Raw genomic sequence first — 14366 nt, 5'->3', positions numbered from 1 at the left:
CTAGCTTTGGGGTTGTTAACTTTTTTGTAATTAAATGTATCTTTTTGTGGGTTCATAACAATGTCGAAATCACCACACAGACATATTTCATCACTATCATGTTGGTACAGCGTTTGGTTTCGGGTCATCAGAATAAGAATCAGAATCTGAGCTAGTTCTCCGTCTTTGACACATGAGAGTTCTTTCAAAGTTGAGACATGAACGTTTACATACTAGAGATAACTGAACTAATAGATCATAGCCTTAGAAATCCCGGAATCATTGAATCGTTTACATCAGTCATTTTGGTGGATTTGTTAACGTTTATTTTGGCCTCGTTTACTAATAATGATGTTAATAGGCCATTACCATGGAACAAGGGTCCGTTTCCTGGTCATTCGTTCAATCACTAGCCTGTCCCTCCGTGAGAAAACCTTCAATTTTATTATATACTCTTGCCGATGGAAAAAGAGACTAAATAATTGCAATCTCTAAACTCAGTACATACACTCGAAACTTCAACAATTATGCCCGATGGGAGACATTTGTTCATATGTAATATGCCAAGCATGTAAACACAACATGTAACTTAATCATCTACAGCTAAATACATGTGTTTGGTTATCTCGGTATTACTGTTATCAGTGAGTGATTATGGATTTTCGCAGCTTTTAGCAATATCACAGCAATGTCACAGAGTGCTAGTCCAGAAATGGGTTTTACACATTGTACCAATGTGGGGAATCAAACTCAGATCTTTGACCACTTTGACAAGTGAACGATCTATAGCCATTAGTCCACTCCACCCATATTATCGTTATGTACTTGGGTACTTCACGGTATTGGGTTCTTCTCAGTACTGTCGGTAAATACTGTCACAGTAGTGCCTCTACATATTTGGGGTTCTTCATAGCTTTTTCGTTCAGTGATATAGCTGGGACTTTCCGCACTACAGTTCTTAACAGTTTTATTTCCTGCCTCAGCCACAGCAGCAGTTTCAGAATAAAAACTATGTTTCAAAGCTGTCTCTAGTTTGATATACAAGCGGTTCGATCAGACGCTAAATAAGATACCTCAATAAATCTATTGTACCTTAAATATCGTTTAAAACGACTCTTTCTCGACGTTACAATTTCAAGAGGCCTTTGGAGGAAGGTATACGGGTGTGTCCAGATTGAAGGACCAAAAGACGATCATATCGCAAACATGATCAGTTCCTAAACACACCGAGATCCTAAATATGTTAACGAGCCGTTTTTGAAAAGATTTGAATGGAGACTTCTTTGAACCCTTGAAGAGCAACCTCTTCGTGGTGGGTGCTGGGTAACGCCAATGGCTCTTCGCCCCCTTGTGTCCACAGCGCCCCATTGCTGGTTGTAAGAGGCGACCAATTTGGGCAACCCGTTTGCCGTGGGTTGCGTCCCTGTGTCGGCAGAGGAAGGGAGTCTGGTGGTTGAGGATGACGGAACTGGCAATAGTGTTCAAACATCCAACACACCACTTCGACCCTAACTTTGCCTAGACGGGTGGTAGAATAGGCCTGATTCTACCAATCGGCTGGTCACGCCTTGTCCTGTGCATGGAATGTTTATACAAAATTTGGTATTACATAACACCTTTGGCCATGTTCAAATTGTTAACTGATATTCTGCCAAAACAAATTAACCCTGCAGACCCATGCACAGAAGGCGGTGGCTCATGAGCCAATCTGGTGATGCTGACCTCCGATTTCTGTACGTCTCGAATTGATTGTCATGGACCGAACCATCCTGAACTTTAATCTGGTAGACAGCTACAGCATTTCATGTCAAATTCGCTGGAGTATAACACCAAACCACATTCCTTACGACATGGCTTCCCAATACCCCGGTTCAAAACGAAGACATATGGACTCTGACAATTCCTCGTCTGATGAGAGTACGCCCATTCGACCCGATTACTGGCCACGTTTTTTTTTATCATCGAAGCTTGTGACAAGCAACCTTTGCAATTGAACCCATTTGCAGTCTCCAAGGGTATAGTTGGTATCTGCGGAGAGGTTGCCAATGTCACAAAGCTCCGGTCCGGTTCTCTACTAGTAGAATGTGCTCGGAGACAGCAATCCTTGAATCTACTGAAATTACAATAGTTTGTCAATGTAAAGGTTGCTGTCTCAGCGCACAAAACACTGAACACGTGTAGAGGCATTGTACGGGACAGAGCTCGGTGCCTGTCTGACATGACTGAGGGACAAATTGTCCAGGAACTTTCCCAGCAGTCTGTCACAGCTGTGAAGAGATTCACTATCAAGAAGGACGGTGTGGTTCAACCCACAAACACCTACCTCTTTACGTTCGCCCGATCGAAGATTCCCGAAACTATTAGAGTCGGTTATTGTAGCATTGGTGTGGAGGTGTATGTACCTAATCCACTCCGGTGCTACAACCGCCAAAAGTTTGGACATGGATCCAAGTCCTGTCGTTCTTATGCTGTTTCTTACCGTTGTGGTGACAAGCATGAGAGCAATGACTGTACTAAGGAAGTGAAGTGTCCAAACTGCGGTGGTAACCATATGGCTTCCTACAAATCTTGTCCCGTGTGGCAACGCGAATCAGAGATCATAAAGATCAAGCACAAAGAAAATGTCTCTTTTCATGAAGCTAAGAAGAGGGTTGCAAGTTTAACTGTAGCCCTTTCAACCATCACCTACTCTTCTGCTGTCTCCCGCCCTTCTATCATTACTGCAACTATCTCTTGCCAGACCGATCTGACATGGGTCATGTCTTCTCAGCCAACTCAACTCAACTCAACTCAGTGCATCTCAGCCACTCCATCTCCAAGGCCAAAAGTCAAACCTTCTGAAACACAAACACCAGAACAAATGCCCAAACCAGAAACAGAAACTGCGCGCGACAAAAGGGAGAGACAGAAGCTGCAGAGACTGAAGCAGCTTGAGCAACTGCCAAACACAAAACCAAAGGCCGCCTCGCCTTCAGAGGTCCCCGTCGAGGTCCATAGCTCCTTTGACCCTCTGGATATGAGGTCACTCCATCTCCACCTGACACCAATAGGAGTTCATCAAACCCTTTCTCAAGTTCACGTGACATGTCACCAGTGGAAGCACCATGAATCAACAAAACATGATTCAATGGAATTGCAGAGGACTTAAGAATAATTATAACGAATTACAGTTATTGATTCAAGACTTCAAACCTTGTCTTGTCTCCAAGAAACCTACCTAAAAAGGACTGATAAATTTGACATCCGTCGGTACTGTTCCTACCATTCCTTTTCTCCTCCTGGTGTAAAAGCTACAGGAGGCACTTCTGTCATGGTGAGGCAGGGCATCCTCCATAGCCCTGTTCCACTTAACACCAACATACAAACTGTTGCTGTCCGCATGACTCTGAACATAGGGTTCACACTATGTTCACTCTATCTTCCGCCCTCCTCACCTGTCCACCTATCAGATCTTCAGAACTTGTATGATCTACTCCCAAAGCCCTGCATAATCATGGGCGACGTGAACGGCCATAACCCTCTATGGGGGAGTACTGATACAAATAATAAGGGAAAGGTCCTTGAAGATTTTCTCTCCCAATCATGATCTATGCATCTTCAACGATGGGTCAAACACTTATCTCCATCCTGCCACTGGAACATACCCTGCACTTGATCTATCACTTACGGATTCTAATCTCTTAAACGAGTTTGAATGGTCGGTCCACGATGACCTTTGTGGAAGTGACCACTTCCCAACTACTCTTATTCCTATCAATCCCGCGGATGAACCACCTTCAACAAGATAACTAGCCATTATTCCAAACTCTCTGCTCTGAAAACTTATACCGGACAGGAATGTTCCTGATCCCATGGAACTATTTTCTGATATATTAAATACTATTGGAGACGAAACGATTCCTAAGTCCTCTGCAAACTCGCACATACGCAAACCATGGTTTGATACAAACTGCAAACAAGCTAGGAAAAATAGGAAGAAGGCGAAAAATACTTCCGACAACTATACTTCCTTCCAAGGTGTGGAACATGATTTAAAACATTAAGGGCAAAGGATCCAAATCTGGTGTTTGCCATCTCAGAGATGGTGACTCCCTTTTAACCAATACAGTTGAAATTGCAAACAAACTTAGAGAAACTTTGGCAAACCACTCCTCCTCGTCAAACTATAACCCCAAGTTCCAGAAATACCAAACCCAACAAGAAAAGAAATTTGTCAATTTTAACTCTGATAATAGTGAGGATTACAATGACACGTTTTCTCTCCATGAACTACGTACTGCCCTGGGGCAGGCTCACGACACTGCATCAGGCGCTGATGATATTCATTATCAGCTTCTGAAACACCTCCCTGATTCAAGTTTGGAAACTCAACTCCATATATTTGATGACATTTGGACAACTGGCAACTTTCCTCCTTCGTGGCACAACGCCATTATCATCCCTATACCAAAACCTGGCCGGGATCATACTGATCCCTCAAACTACCGTCCTATATCACTAACTACCTGTGTTTGTACAACCATGGAACGCATAGTGAACACTCGATGAATCTGGTACTTGGAGACCAATAACCTCCTTAGTGACCTCCAATGTGGTTTCCGAAAAAAACGAAGTACTATTGACCATCTGGTGCGTCTGGAATCTTTCATAAAAAATTCCATCGTCAACAAACAACATACTGTATCTATCTTTTTCGATTTAGAAAAAGCATACGATACAACGTGGAAAGATCAGGGCGTCCCTCATGGCAGCATCCTGTCTGTCACCCTTTTTAGCATCAAAATTAACAGCCTCACTAACGTCTTCAACAGTTGTGTTGATGGGTCCCTTTTCGTGGACGATTTCAGTATTTCATGTCGTGGTAAGAACATGCACGCAATAGAAAGGCAGCTACAAATCTGCCTTAACAAACTCCAAAACTGGGCCAATGAAAATGGCTTTAAGTTTTCAAAATCCAAAACAAATTGTATTAACTTTTGTCGTAAATACAAACCACACAAGGATCCAGACCTATCTTTAGATGGTACTCCCATCAAGGTAGTAGAAGAGGCCAAATTCCTGGGACTCATATTCGACCGTCACCTGACATTCTTACCACACATAAAATATTTGAAAACCAAGTGCTTGAAGGCTCTGGACTTACTAAAAGTCGTTTCAAATACAGAGTGGGGAGGGGATCAGACTACCCTCCTTCACTTGTACAGATCTTTGGTTCGCTCTAAACTAGACTACGGCTCCATTGTTTATGGTGGAGCCTGCAACAGTAATTTAGAAAAGTTAGATTCTATATGCACAGGCTAACGAACCTTCTTTTGAACAACAGCGGATTTAACTTTCACTTCAATATATAACTAAACTACCTTCAAATCAGTCCAATCCAGCATACAATTGAGTTTTCAACCCTCTCTATGAAAACCTGTTTCCTAAACAACCAAGCCTGATTCCACCACTTGGAATCAGAATTCAACCACACATATCTGCAGCTAAAATTGATCTCAATATCATAGCACCTTACCGACTGGCAGATGGTGAAACCACAGGTCGATCTTACCCTCACTAAACTCAAAAAGTCCGAAAAAAATCCTTTAGTGTTCCAGCAGGAAGACAACCAGTTACGTTCCAAGTATGACACCCATAGATCCATTTTAGCAGACGGACCCAAGCATGAAGGGCCAAGTTGCCAGTGCTACAGTCATTGGATCGAAAAACTGTCTCCTCTAGGATTCCCGAGAACAGTTCCATTTCACTGCCGATGCCAAAGCTATCCTCTCAGCTTTGACCTACATTAAACAGCAGAACCATTCCAAAAACTTCATTGTTTTCACAGATTCATTATCTTGCCTTGAAGCACTTCAAAATGTTACTTCAAGTCACCCAATCATCCTGGACATTTTAGAACTTTACAACGACCTCTCTACTGGCCAATGTGACATCGTCCTCTGCTGGTTGCCGGGTCACGTCGGCATAGCAGGTAACACAAAAGCCGATGCTGCAGCAAAAGCAGCTCTTGACAAGCACTTATCTCGACTGCTGATCCCGTACAGTGATTTCAAACCCACTATCAAAAGCTATACTCGGGACCTCATGCAAAAAAGGTGGGACACTCAAGTAGGAAGAAATACACTGTATGAATTGAAGCCAACAATTGGTTATACCTACTATGGTTGTCAGTCAAGACGTGATGAGGTAATTTTAACGAACAACGGATATAGCGAACTAAATTTCTTGGTCCCTTGGAGTTCGTTATATCCGTGTTCTACTGTATGTCGTATTGGCCACAGTCGGTTTACTCATGACTATCTGCTGAAAACGGATGGGGATGGAACCCCCATGTGTGTCTCTTGCAATAAGATTTTCACCATCAAGCATATTCTGCTTGACTGCGTGGACTTATCGTCTGCAAGGGACTCACGTTATGATGCAACAAATCTGAAAGATCTGTTCTCCCGCGTGAGCGCTCATTTGATAGTGAACTACCTGAGGGAAGTTGATCTGTATGATAAATTGTAACTGTGTAATGTGACTAACAAATTGCCTGCCTTTAAATTTGGTGCTGTGACTTTTGCTGTTTATAAATGACAATGTAGTGAATATATGTTAATTAAACAGCTGTACAGTGCTTTTTCAAGCACAGTCGTCCATTATGGAGAATTGTCGGAAGATTTCCAGGTAACAAAAGGAGTTACACAAGGTTGCTTGCTATCACCTCTACTATTCTTGGTGGTGCTTGACTGGGTTACAAGGAAGCCTATGACACTGGGAAAGGTATACAATGGACTCTTACCAGTAGACTCGAGGACCTAGACTTTGCAGATGACCTAGCGCTCCTAGCACACAGACTCCAGAACATGCAAGACAAGCTGGATGCACTGGGATCTGCCTCAAGCCGAGTCGGCCTAAGATAAACAGAGATAAGAAGAAAATTCTGTGGACCCAAAACAAACAAGATCCATTACAGATCAACGGACAAGTGATTGAAGACGTCACCGGGCACAGATGCGGATATTAAGGCTAGGATCAGAGAAGCCCAATATGCTTAAGAACAATCTGGAAAAGGACTGTCCTATCCCTGAAAACCAAGATCTGGATGTTCAGCTCAAATGTTCGTTCTGTGCTGCTTTATGGATCGGAAACGTGGAGAGTAATCAAGACAAGCTCCATCAAAATACAGACTTTCCTCAACAAGTGTCGCCGACAGATCCTCCGCATCCAATGGTTCGATAAAGTCTCTGACCTTGACTTGTGGGAAGCAGCGAATCAAGACCCAGTTTCTGCTCAGACCAAGTGATATCACCAGACAAGCCATTGACTGGAACCCACAAGGCAAGATGAAAAGAGGACGTCTAAAACATACCTGGAGACGAAGCCTGGAAAAGGAACTGAGGGAAACCGGTTTAACCTGGGAGGCTACCAAGAGCATAGCCACTGACAGGCAAGCGTGGAGGACCACTGTTGAGGCCCTATGCTCCTCACGGAGTAAAGAGGACTAAATCATAAATAAATACAAAAGATTTAATTTGAAAAGCATACATCAGTGAGAAGATGAACCTCAGTACATAGCGCAATGTAAATATCACAAATACAAGATAAAAGGTTATGATTTTACTAGAGCATAATATTGGAGCATATATCATTCTTCCACGAATATCTGATTCTCGGTATCAAAGCATAAGTTTTGTGGCGGTTAATATAGTCCTGGTTAAAACTATGCATGACAATACAATATGATTAGACGGAAAACGATAGGTATTGTAAATCAATAATTGACCTGACATTAAAGACATGGTGTAGATTATAACTGATAGTTGGGATATTTCACTTTTTCAATCAATGCAAGCGATCGAATTATCTTTGCCAGAAGCAAAATTTATTTTACGGATTCTAATTTTCGATTTTACGACTACATCATCTGGTGGTCACGAATCACTTGTCTGTGTCACAACTATTGATGGTCATACGTGAAGACATGCTTTTGATTTACAAGAAGTAGGACTCTATTCGAGAAGAGCTTTTATTTGATCAGAGAAATGTTTTTATCGTGCTTTGTTTAATGACATTATCTAAATTGATCATTTAGAGATTCTATATGGGAGCTACAAACCCCTTTCCATTATTAAAACACTGAAAACTGCTAGAAGTCCTCTGAGTAGGTTAATAAATGTTTTCCCTTTGCTGTTTCGACAGACAAAAGTCGACAAACACCCTACTACTGGCAAAGCGCACTTTCCAGCCTTATAGATTACTTGATTACAATCTTGATGTTTCATTGTACTGACGGCTTCCGGCCTATATACAATATAAAATGTGAGTGCAAGAGAATCCCCAATTTTGACTCCCAGTCAATTTGGTATAAAGGGCAAAATAGGTGTGAAAAATCATATCACTTTACCACGAAAAATCAGTGATGACATCCGTGTTCCCGAAGAGGGTAAACATGTCCTGCTCTAAAACAGAACATCACAACAGCTGCATACAACATGTGTCCGGTGATGGTGTTACAAAGTTATGCAATTATTGATAAGAAAAGACGTTACGATGCTGTACGATTTTGCCCAGACAGAGTTCATTTGACGGAAGCATTTTCTATTCCGTTTACACAAAGTTGGTAAACGCCGGTATCTCGGAAAATAATATGCCTCCCTCAAAACAGTGTAAACATGAAATATATAAAATATATTCTCTAAACTATTTCGACAGGAATAACACAACCTCACTGGTTTCAGTACTGAACGCTGTCGACCAGTATAAACCATGAATTCAGACAATCCAAAACAAAATCTTCAATATTAGGCGCAAACTGCTTGTTATGACATTTAAAAACTTTTCCGATTTCAAATATCTCCAAGGTACATATTGAAAGGCTTCCAAGTGTAATCCTCCAATCCTGCCCTAACATAATTTTTTACTTTCCGTGAAATAATTCATGTTTTTATTTATGATTGATTTTATTTATGATACAATCAAACATCACCCAAACGAGTAAAGGCATTTTTATTGGTAGTGTGCAGGCTGCAGAGCAGTGTGATGTGGTCATTCCTACGTGAGCACTTTCCTCATGGCATTGTTCTTCTCCCCTGTGACAGAAAGAAATCGGAATATCTGAGAAAGGTTCACAAGCCGAATATCCCACACGGTTGACTTTTGATGTCATTTTATTGATAAAAATCTCAAACTCTGAGGATTACCGTGTCAAGAAACAGGAAAATGCATTTCAATTGATCATTTATCTATTTTGTAACGTGGTTAGACAGTATGTAGTTTATGGCGTGTCCACATATCGTGAGGGCAAAAGTTAAATTTTAAACTTTCTTCATCTTGATCCACTACATCTAGTTTTATGGTACGGTCAATTACCTGCTCTTTTACTCCGTTTGCAAGCACAGACTAACGCAAGAACGACGATGATTATGAGGAGGACGACACCCCCGACAGATGCAGCTACAGATATAAGAAGAAGCTGTCCATTCTCACTCTGGCATCTCGACTCTGAAACATACATTGTTGCACTTGTTCTCTTGCCATCAATAGCTTAAAATACATAACTTTTGAGGTACAATCGAGCATATTATTCACGGAGATTTAAAAGAGCGTCAAACGGATATTCGTCGAAAGTTATTCGATAATAGTTTTTACGTTCAAGACATTTCGAACGCTTTCAAAAGATTTATGGAAGACACGCGAAGGCCATTCCCACAATCGACGCTTCAGTGACAAACATAATGTCTGATGCAATTCATTAGGTACTAACTTTGACTGTTTCATGTTTTCCAGATGGCCTTTCCATATGTTTTTGAAAATAATTTTGACAATGGTGAGGACAGAGTGTGCCTATCTTTTCACGAAGACCTGTGTCAATGCTCTTTGAAAGTGGCTCATAAACAAAAGTTAATGACATAGCAAAATACGTATAATTATGATAAAGGGTGTGGTGGTGAATGAGTAAATATTTAAAGCCTTATTGAAGGGATTCGTTACTGTTATTATCATATATATAGATGGGGGTTTATTCGGGTGTTGTTTTCATATGATTAATCCTTTCAAAGGGAGGACGGTATCCAATTTATATAAAATGACACATCTGATGGGAAATAAAGCACTTTACCAGATCCATTTTTCCATCTGTGATGGTTGTTGGACACGTCACACACCAGACAGTTGTTTCCAGACTGTCTCTCTCCGTGAGGCACACAGGTCCCTTTGTCCAGGCAGTAGGGGCCCTAGTGTGGCATAGGAAGCTTCATGACTCTCTAGTGTACTCAAATTCAGTAACAACTTAATCAGGCTTTGCACAACTGGAGTACAAGGTTAACTGTGGTTAAAGGAGTGCTTTTGTTTCTTTTACGTTTCTAATATTAACGATTAAAGGTTGTTACTTAGTTACTGACTTATATATTAAATTTAGTTTATATACCTTCACTGTCCAGTTGAACTTTCCTTCCCGACCACCTTCAGCTTGGATACACGTACTGTTAAACACGATCAGGCCCACACTGTCACTATAGTTACCAGCACTGTTGGCAATGGATATCCGGTAGAGACGCACATACTCCTCACTTCCGGTGCTGTCACTGGTAACGATTTTGCACTGGGCATGGCTGAGGCTGACAACTGTTGCCACATATACTTCTGATACAATGATTTCTTGTCCTGATTTTCTAGCCTGAAAAGATGACATCACAAGGGTATTATCATGCCATTATCTGTGGACGCCGGGTCGTGGCTGTTAAATGATAAATGCAAGCAAGGACTGCACCATCACTATGTGCTTATAATCACGGAGTTGAAAGGTTTAACAAGTAATGAATGTATATAGTTACAGAATTAAACATACTTCTCAAAAGACTTTTCTAGGATGGTATGCTGTGTTATGTTTACTGGTAATCTCCCCTCTTGAAACACAAATCAAATATAAGCAATGACATATTTTGCAAGTAACATTGTCAACCCTTGGAGAACCTTCCAGTTGATAAAAATATGAATGCCTAGCGTTAATATAACTATATATTTACCCTGATCTGTTCAACCAAGCAAGTTGATACCCCGTCTACAAACGTCTCGCCTCTAAGGGACACAACGTCACATGCATCACGTGACATGTCACATGTGACAAAAGCTTCTGTTTCAGAGAGCCGTGGGGGGTGTTGTAAGGTCAACAGAGCAGTCCGAGCCGCCATAGTTGGATTGGCATACACATCCACCTGTTAAAATTGTAAGGGACGTAACATGACAGATGCTCAAACCCATGTATTTCAGAATAAGAATATAAGAGCCACCATAGTTGGTTTGACATACACAGTCTCCTGTTAACATTGTATAAGACGTCACATGACATTCTCTCGCAGTATCCAGAAATCAAAACGAAGGGGGGTTGCTTTTGGTTTACTTTTGGTCTTGTTTTCTCTTTCTTAAATGTTTTCATTTTTAAAATCGACTAACCGGTTGAATGACGTCGTATGATCTCTGTTGTAAAACTAATGGAAGTATGTTTGCAAACTGACAAAACGAGTTATTCAATTTCATCAGCATTTATGTTTTTTTCAAATTTGTGGATATTATCAAATATTATATTACTGAAATTGTTAACACTACACCGTCCTATCCAAAAGACTATTTCGGACCCAAATATTCTCTTACATGGAAATCTAAAAGAAATAATCTGTATCACCCAAATATATATTTTTACAAAGCTAGGTGTCTTAATTACCATTTGTACATGTTCCTTTGCCATTGCAGTCGTTCAGACAAGCCTCGGCCACAACATTATCATAGACAGACATGTTCTTCGTCCCATTCTTTACCTGGAGTTCAGGATCAACCAACACCTCGTGCAGACACTTATCTCTCACCGTGTCGACAGAGAAACGATAAAAATCCGAGGTGCCTGTCAACTTCGAACGAAAATCAAATATGATATCACTGTTAATCTCTTCTCAAACGTTACATATTTAATCTGTTCACTAAAAATATATATAAATGAAAATGTTTTCACATTCACACAAACAGAAATTACTTATTCTCCCATACTTTGAGCTATAATTAAAGTGCAACAATAATATAATGTCTACTTCTATGTTACATACATGGATGTCTACTTCTATGTTACATACATGGATGTCTACTTCTATGTTACATACATGATGTCTACTTCTATGTTACATACATGGATGTCTACTTCTATGTTAAATACATGGATGTCTGCTTCTATGTTACATACATGGATGTCTACTTCTATGTTACATACATGGATGTCTACTTCTATGTTACATACATGATGTCTACTTCTATGTTAAATACATGAATGTCTACTTCTATGTTACATACATGAATGTCTACTTCTATGTTGTATACATGGATGTCTACTTCTATGTTACTTACATGATGATGATGTTCTACTTCTATGTTACATACATGGATGTCTCACTTCTATGTTACATACATGGATGTCTACTTCTATGTTACATACATGATGTCTGCTTCTATGTTACATACATGAATGTTAACTTCTATTTTACACACATGTCTGTCTTTGTTACTATGTCTGCTTCTATACATACATGGATGTCTACTTCTATGTTACATACATGATGTCTACTTCTATGTTACATACATGATGTCTACTTCTATGTTACATACATGGATGTCTGCTTCCGATATGTTATTACATGGATGTCTACTTCTATGTTACATACATGGATGTCTACTTCTATGTTACATACATGGATGTCTACTTCTATGTTACATACATGGATGTCTACTTCTATGTTACATACATGGATGTCTACTTCTATGTTACATACATGGATGTCTACTTCTATGTTGTATACATGGATGTCTACTTCTATGTTACTTACATGATGTCTACTTCTATGTTGCATACATGGATGTCTACTTCTATGTTACATACATGATGTCTACTTCTATGTTACATACATGGATGTCTACTTCTATGTTACATACATGGATGTCTACTTCTATGTTACATACATGATGTCTGCTTCTATGTTACATACATGAATGTTAACTTCTATTTTACACACATGAATGTCTTTTTCTATGTTTTATACTTGGATGTCTACTTCTATGTTACATACATGATGTCTACTTCTATGTTACATACATGATGTCTACTTCTATGTTACATACATGGATGTCTACTTCTATGTTACATACATGGATGTCTGCTTCTATATTACATACATGGATGTCTACTTCTATGTTACATACATGGATGTCTACTTCTACGTTACATACATGATGTCTGCTTCTATGTTACATACATGAATGTTAACTTCTATTTTACACACATGAATGTCTTTTTCTATGTTATATACTTGGATGTCTACTTCTATGTTACATACATGATGTCTACTTCTATGTTACATACATGATGTCTACTTCTATGTTAAATACATGAATGTCTACTTCTATGTTACTTACATGATGTCTACTTCTATGTTACATACATGATGTCTACTTTTATGTTACATACATGATGTCTACTTCTATGTTACATACATGGATGTCTACTTCTGTGTTACATAAATGGATGTCTACTTCTATGTTACATACATGGATGTCTACTTCTATGTTACATACATGAATGTTAACTTCTATGTTACATACATGAATGTCTAATTCTATGTTACATACTTGGATGTCTACTTCTATGTTACATACTTAGATGTCCACTTCTATGTTACATACATGAATGTCTTCTTCTATGTTACATACATGGATGTCTACTTCTATGTTACATACATGGATGTCTACTCCTATGTTACATACATGATGTCTACTTCTATGTTACATACATGAATGTTTACTTCTATGTTACATACATGAATGTCTACTTCTATGTTACATACATGGATGTCTCCTTATATGTTACATACTTAGATGTCTACTTCTATGTTACATACATTAATGTCTACTTCTATGTTACATACATGGATGTCTACTTCTATGTTGCATACATTGATGTCAACTTCTATGTTATATACATGGATGTCTACTTCTATGTTACATACATGGGTGTCTGCTTCTATGTTACATACATGGATGTCTACTTCTATGTTACATACATGGATGTCTACTTCTATGTTACATACATGGATGTCTACTTCTATGTTACATACATGATGTCTTCTTCTATGTTACATACATGAATGTTAACTTCTATGTTACATACATGAATGTCTACTTCTATGTTACATAGATAAATGTTTACTTCTATGTTACATACATGGATGTCTACTTCTATGTTACATACATGGATGTCTACTTCTAAGTTACATACATGAATGTTTACTGCTATGTTACATACATGAATGTCTAATTCTATGTTACATACTTAGATGTCTACTTCTATGTTACATACTTAGATGTCT

The 14366-nt window shown here is 39.3% G+C and overlaps 1 protein-coding gene across 1 annotated transcript in view; it reads right to left on the bottom strand.

The window, feature by feature from the left end:
* LOC124271000 overlaps positions 1-11133 on the bottom strand; it is an 84401-nt gene extending 73268 nt beyond the window's left edge. Inside the window, exons 1-4 of the mRNA XM_046706065.1 lie at positions 10989-11133; positions 10391-10639; positions 10082-10196; positions 9334-9465 (exon numbers count right to left, since the gene is read on the bottom strand). Of these exons, the coding sequence (XP_046562021.1) occupies positions 9334-9465; positions 10082-10196; positions 10391-10639; positions 10989-11075 (583 nt within the window). The 5' untranslated portion in view covers positions 11076-11133. The remainder of the gene's footprint in view (positions 1-9333; positions 9466-10081; positions 10197-10390; positions 10640-10988) is intronic.
* Between the last annotated feature and the right edge of the window lie 3233 nt (positions 11134-14366).

The sequence above is a fragment of the Haliotis rubra genome, unplaced genomic scaffold (assembly GCF_003918875.1).
Source record: "Haliotis rubra isolate DU_JTF1 unplaced genomic scaffold, ASM391887v1 Scf1565, whole genome shotgun sequence".
Taxonomy (NCBI): Eukaryota; Metazoa; Mollusca; class Gastropoda; order Lepetellida; family Haliotidae; genus Haliotis; species Haliotis rubra.
This window is presented reverse-complemented; position numbering and strand designations above follow the sequence as displayed.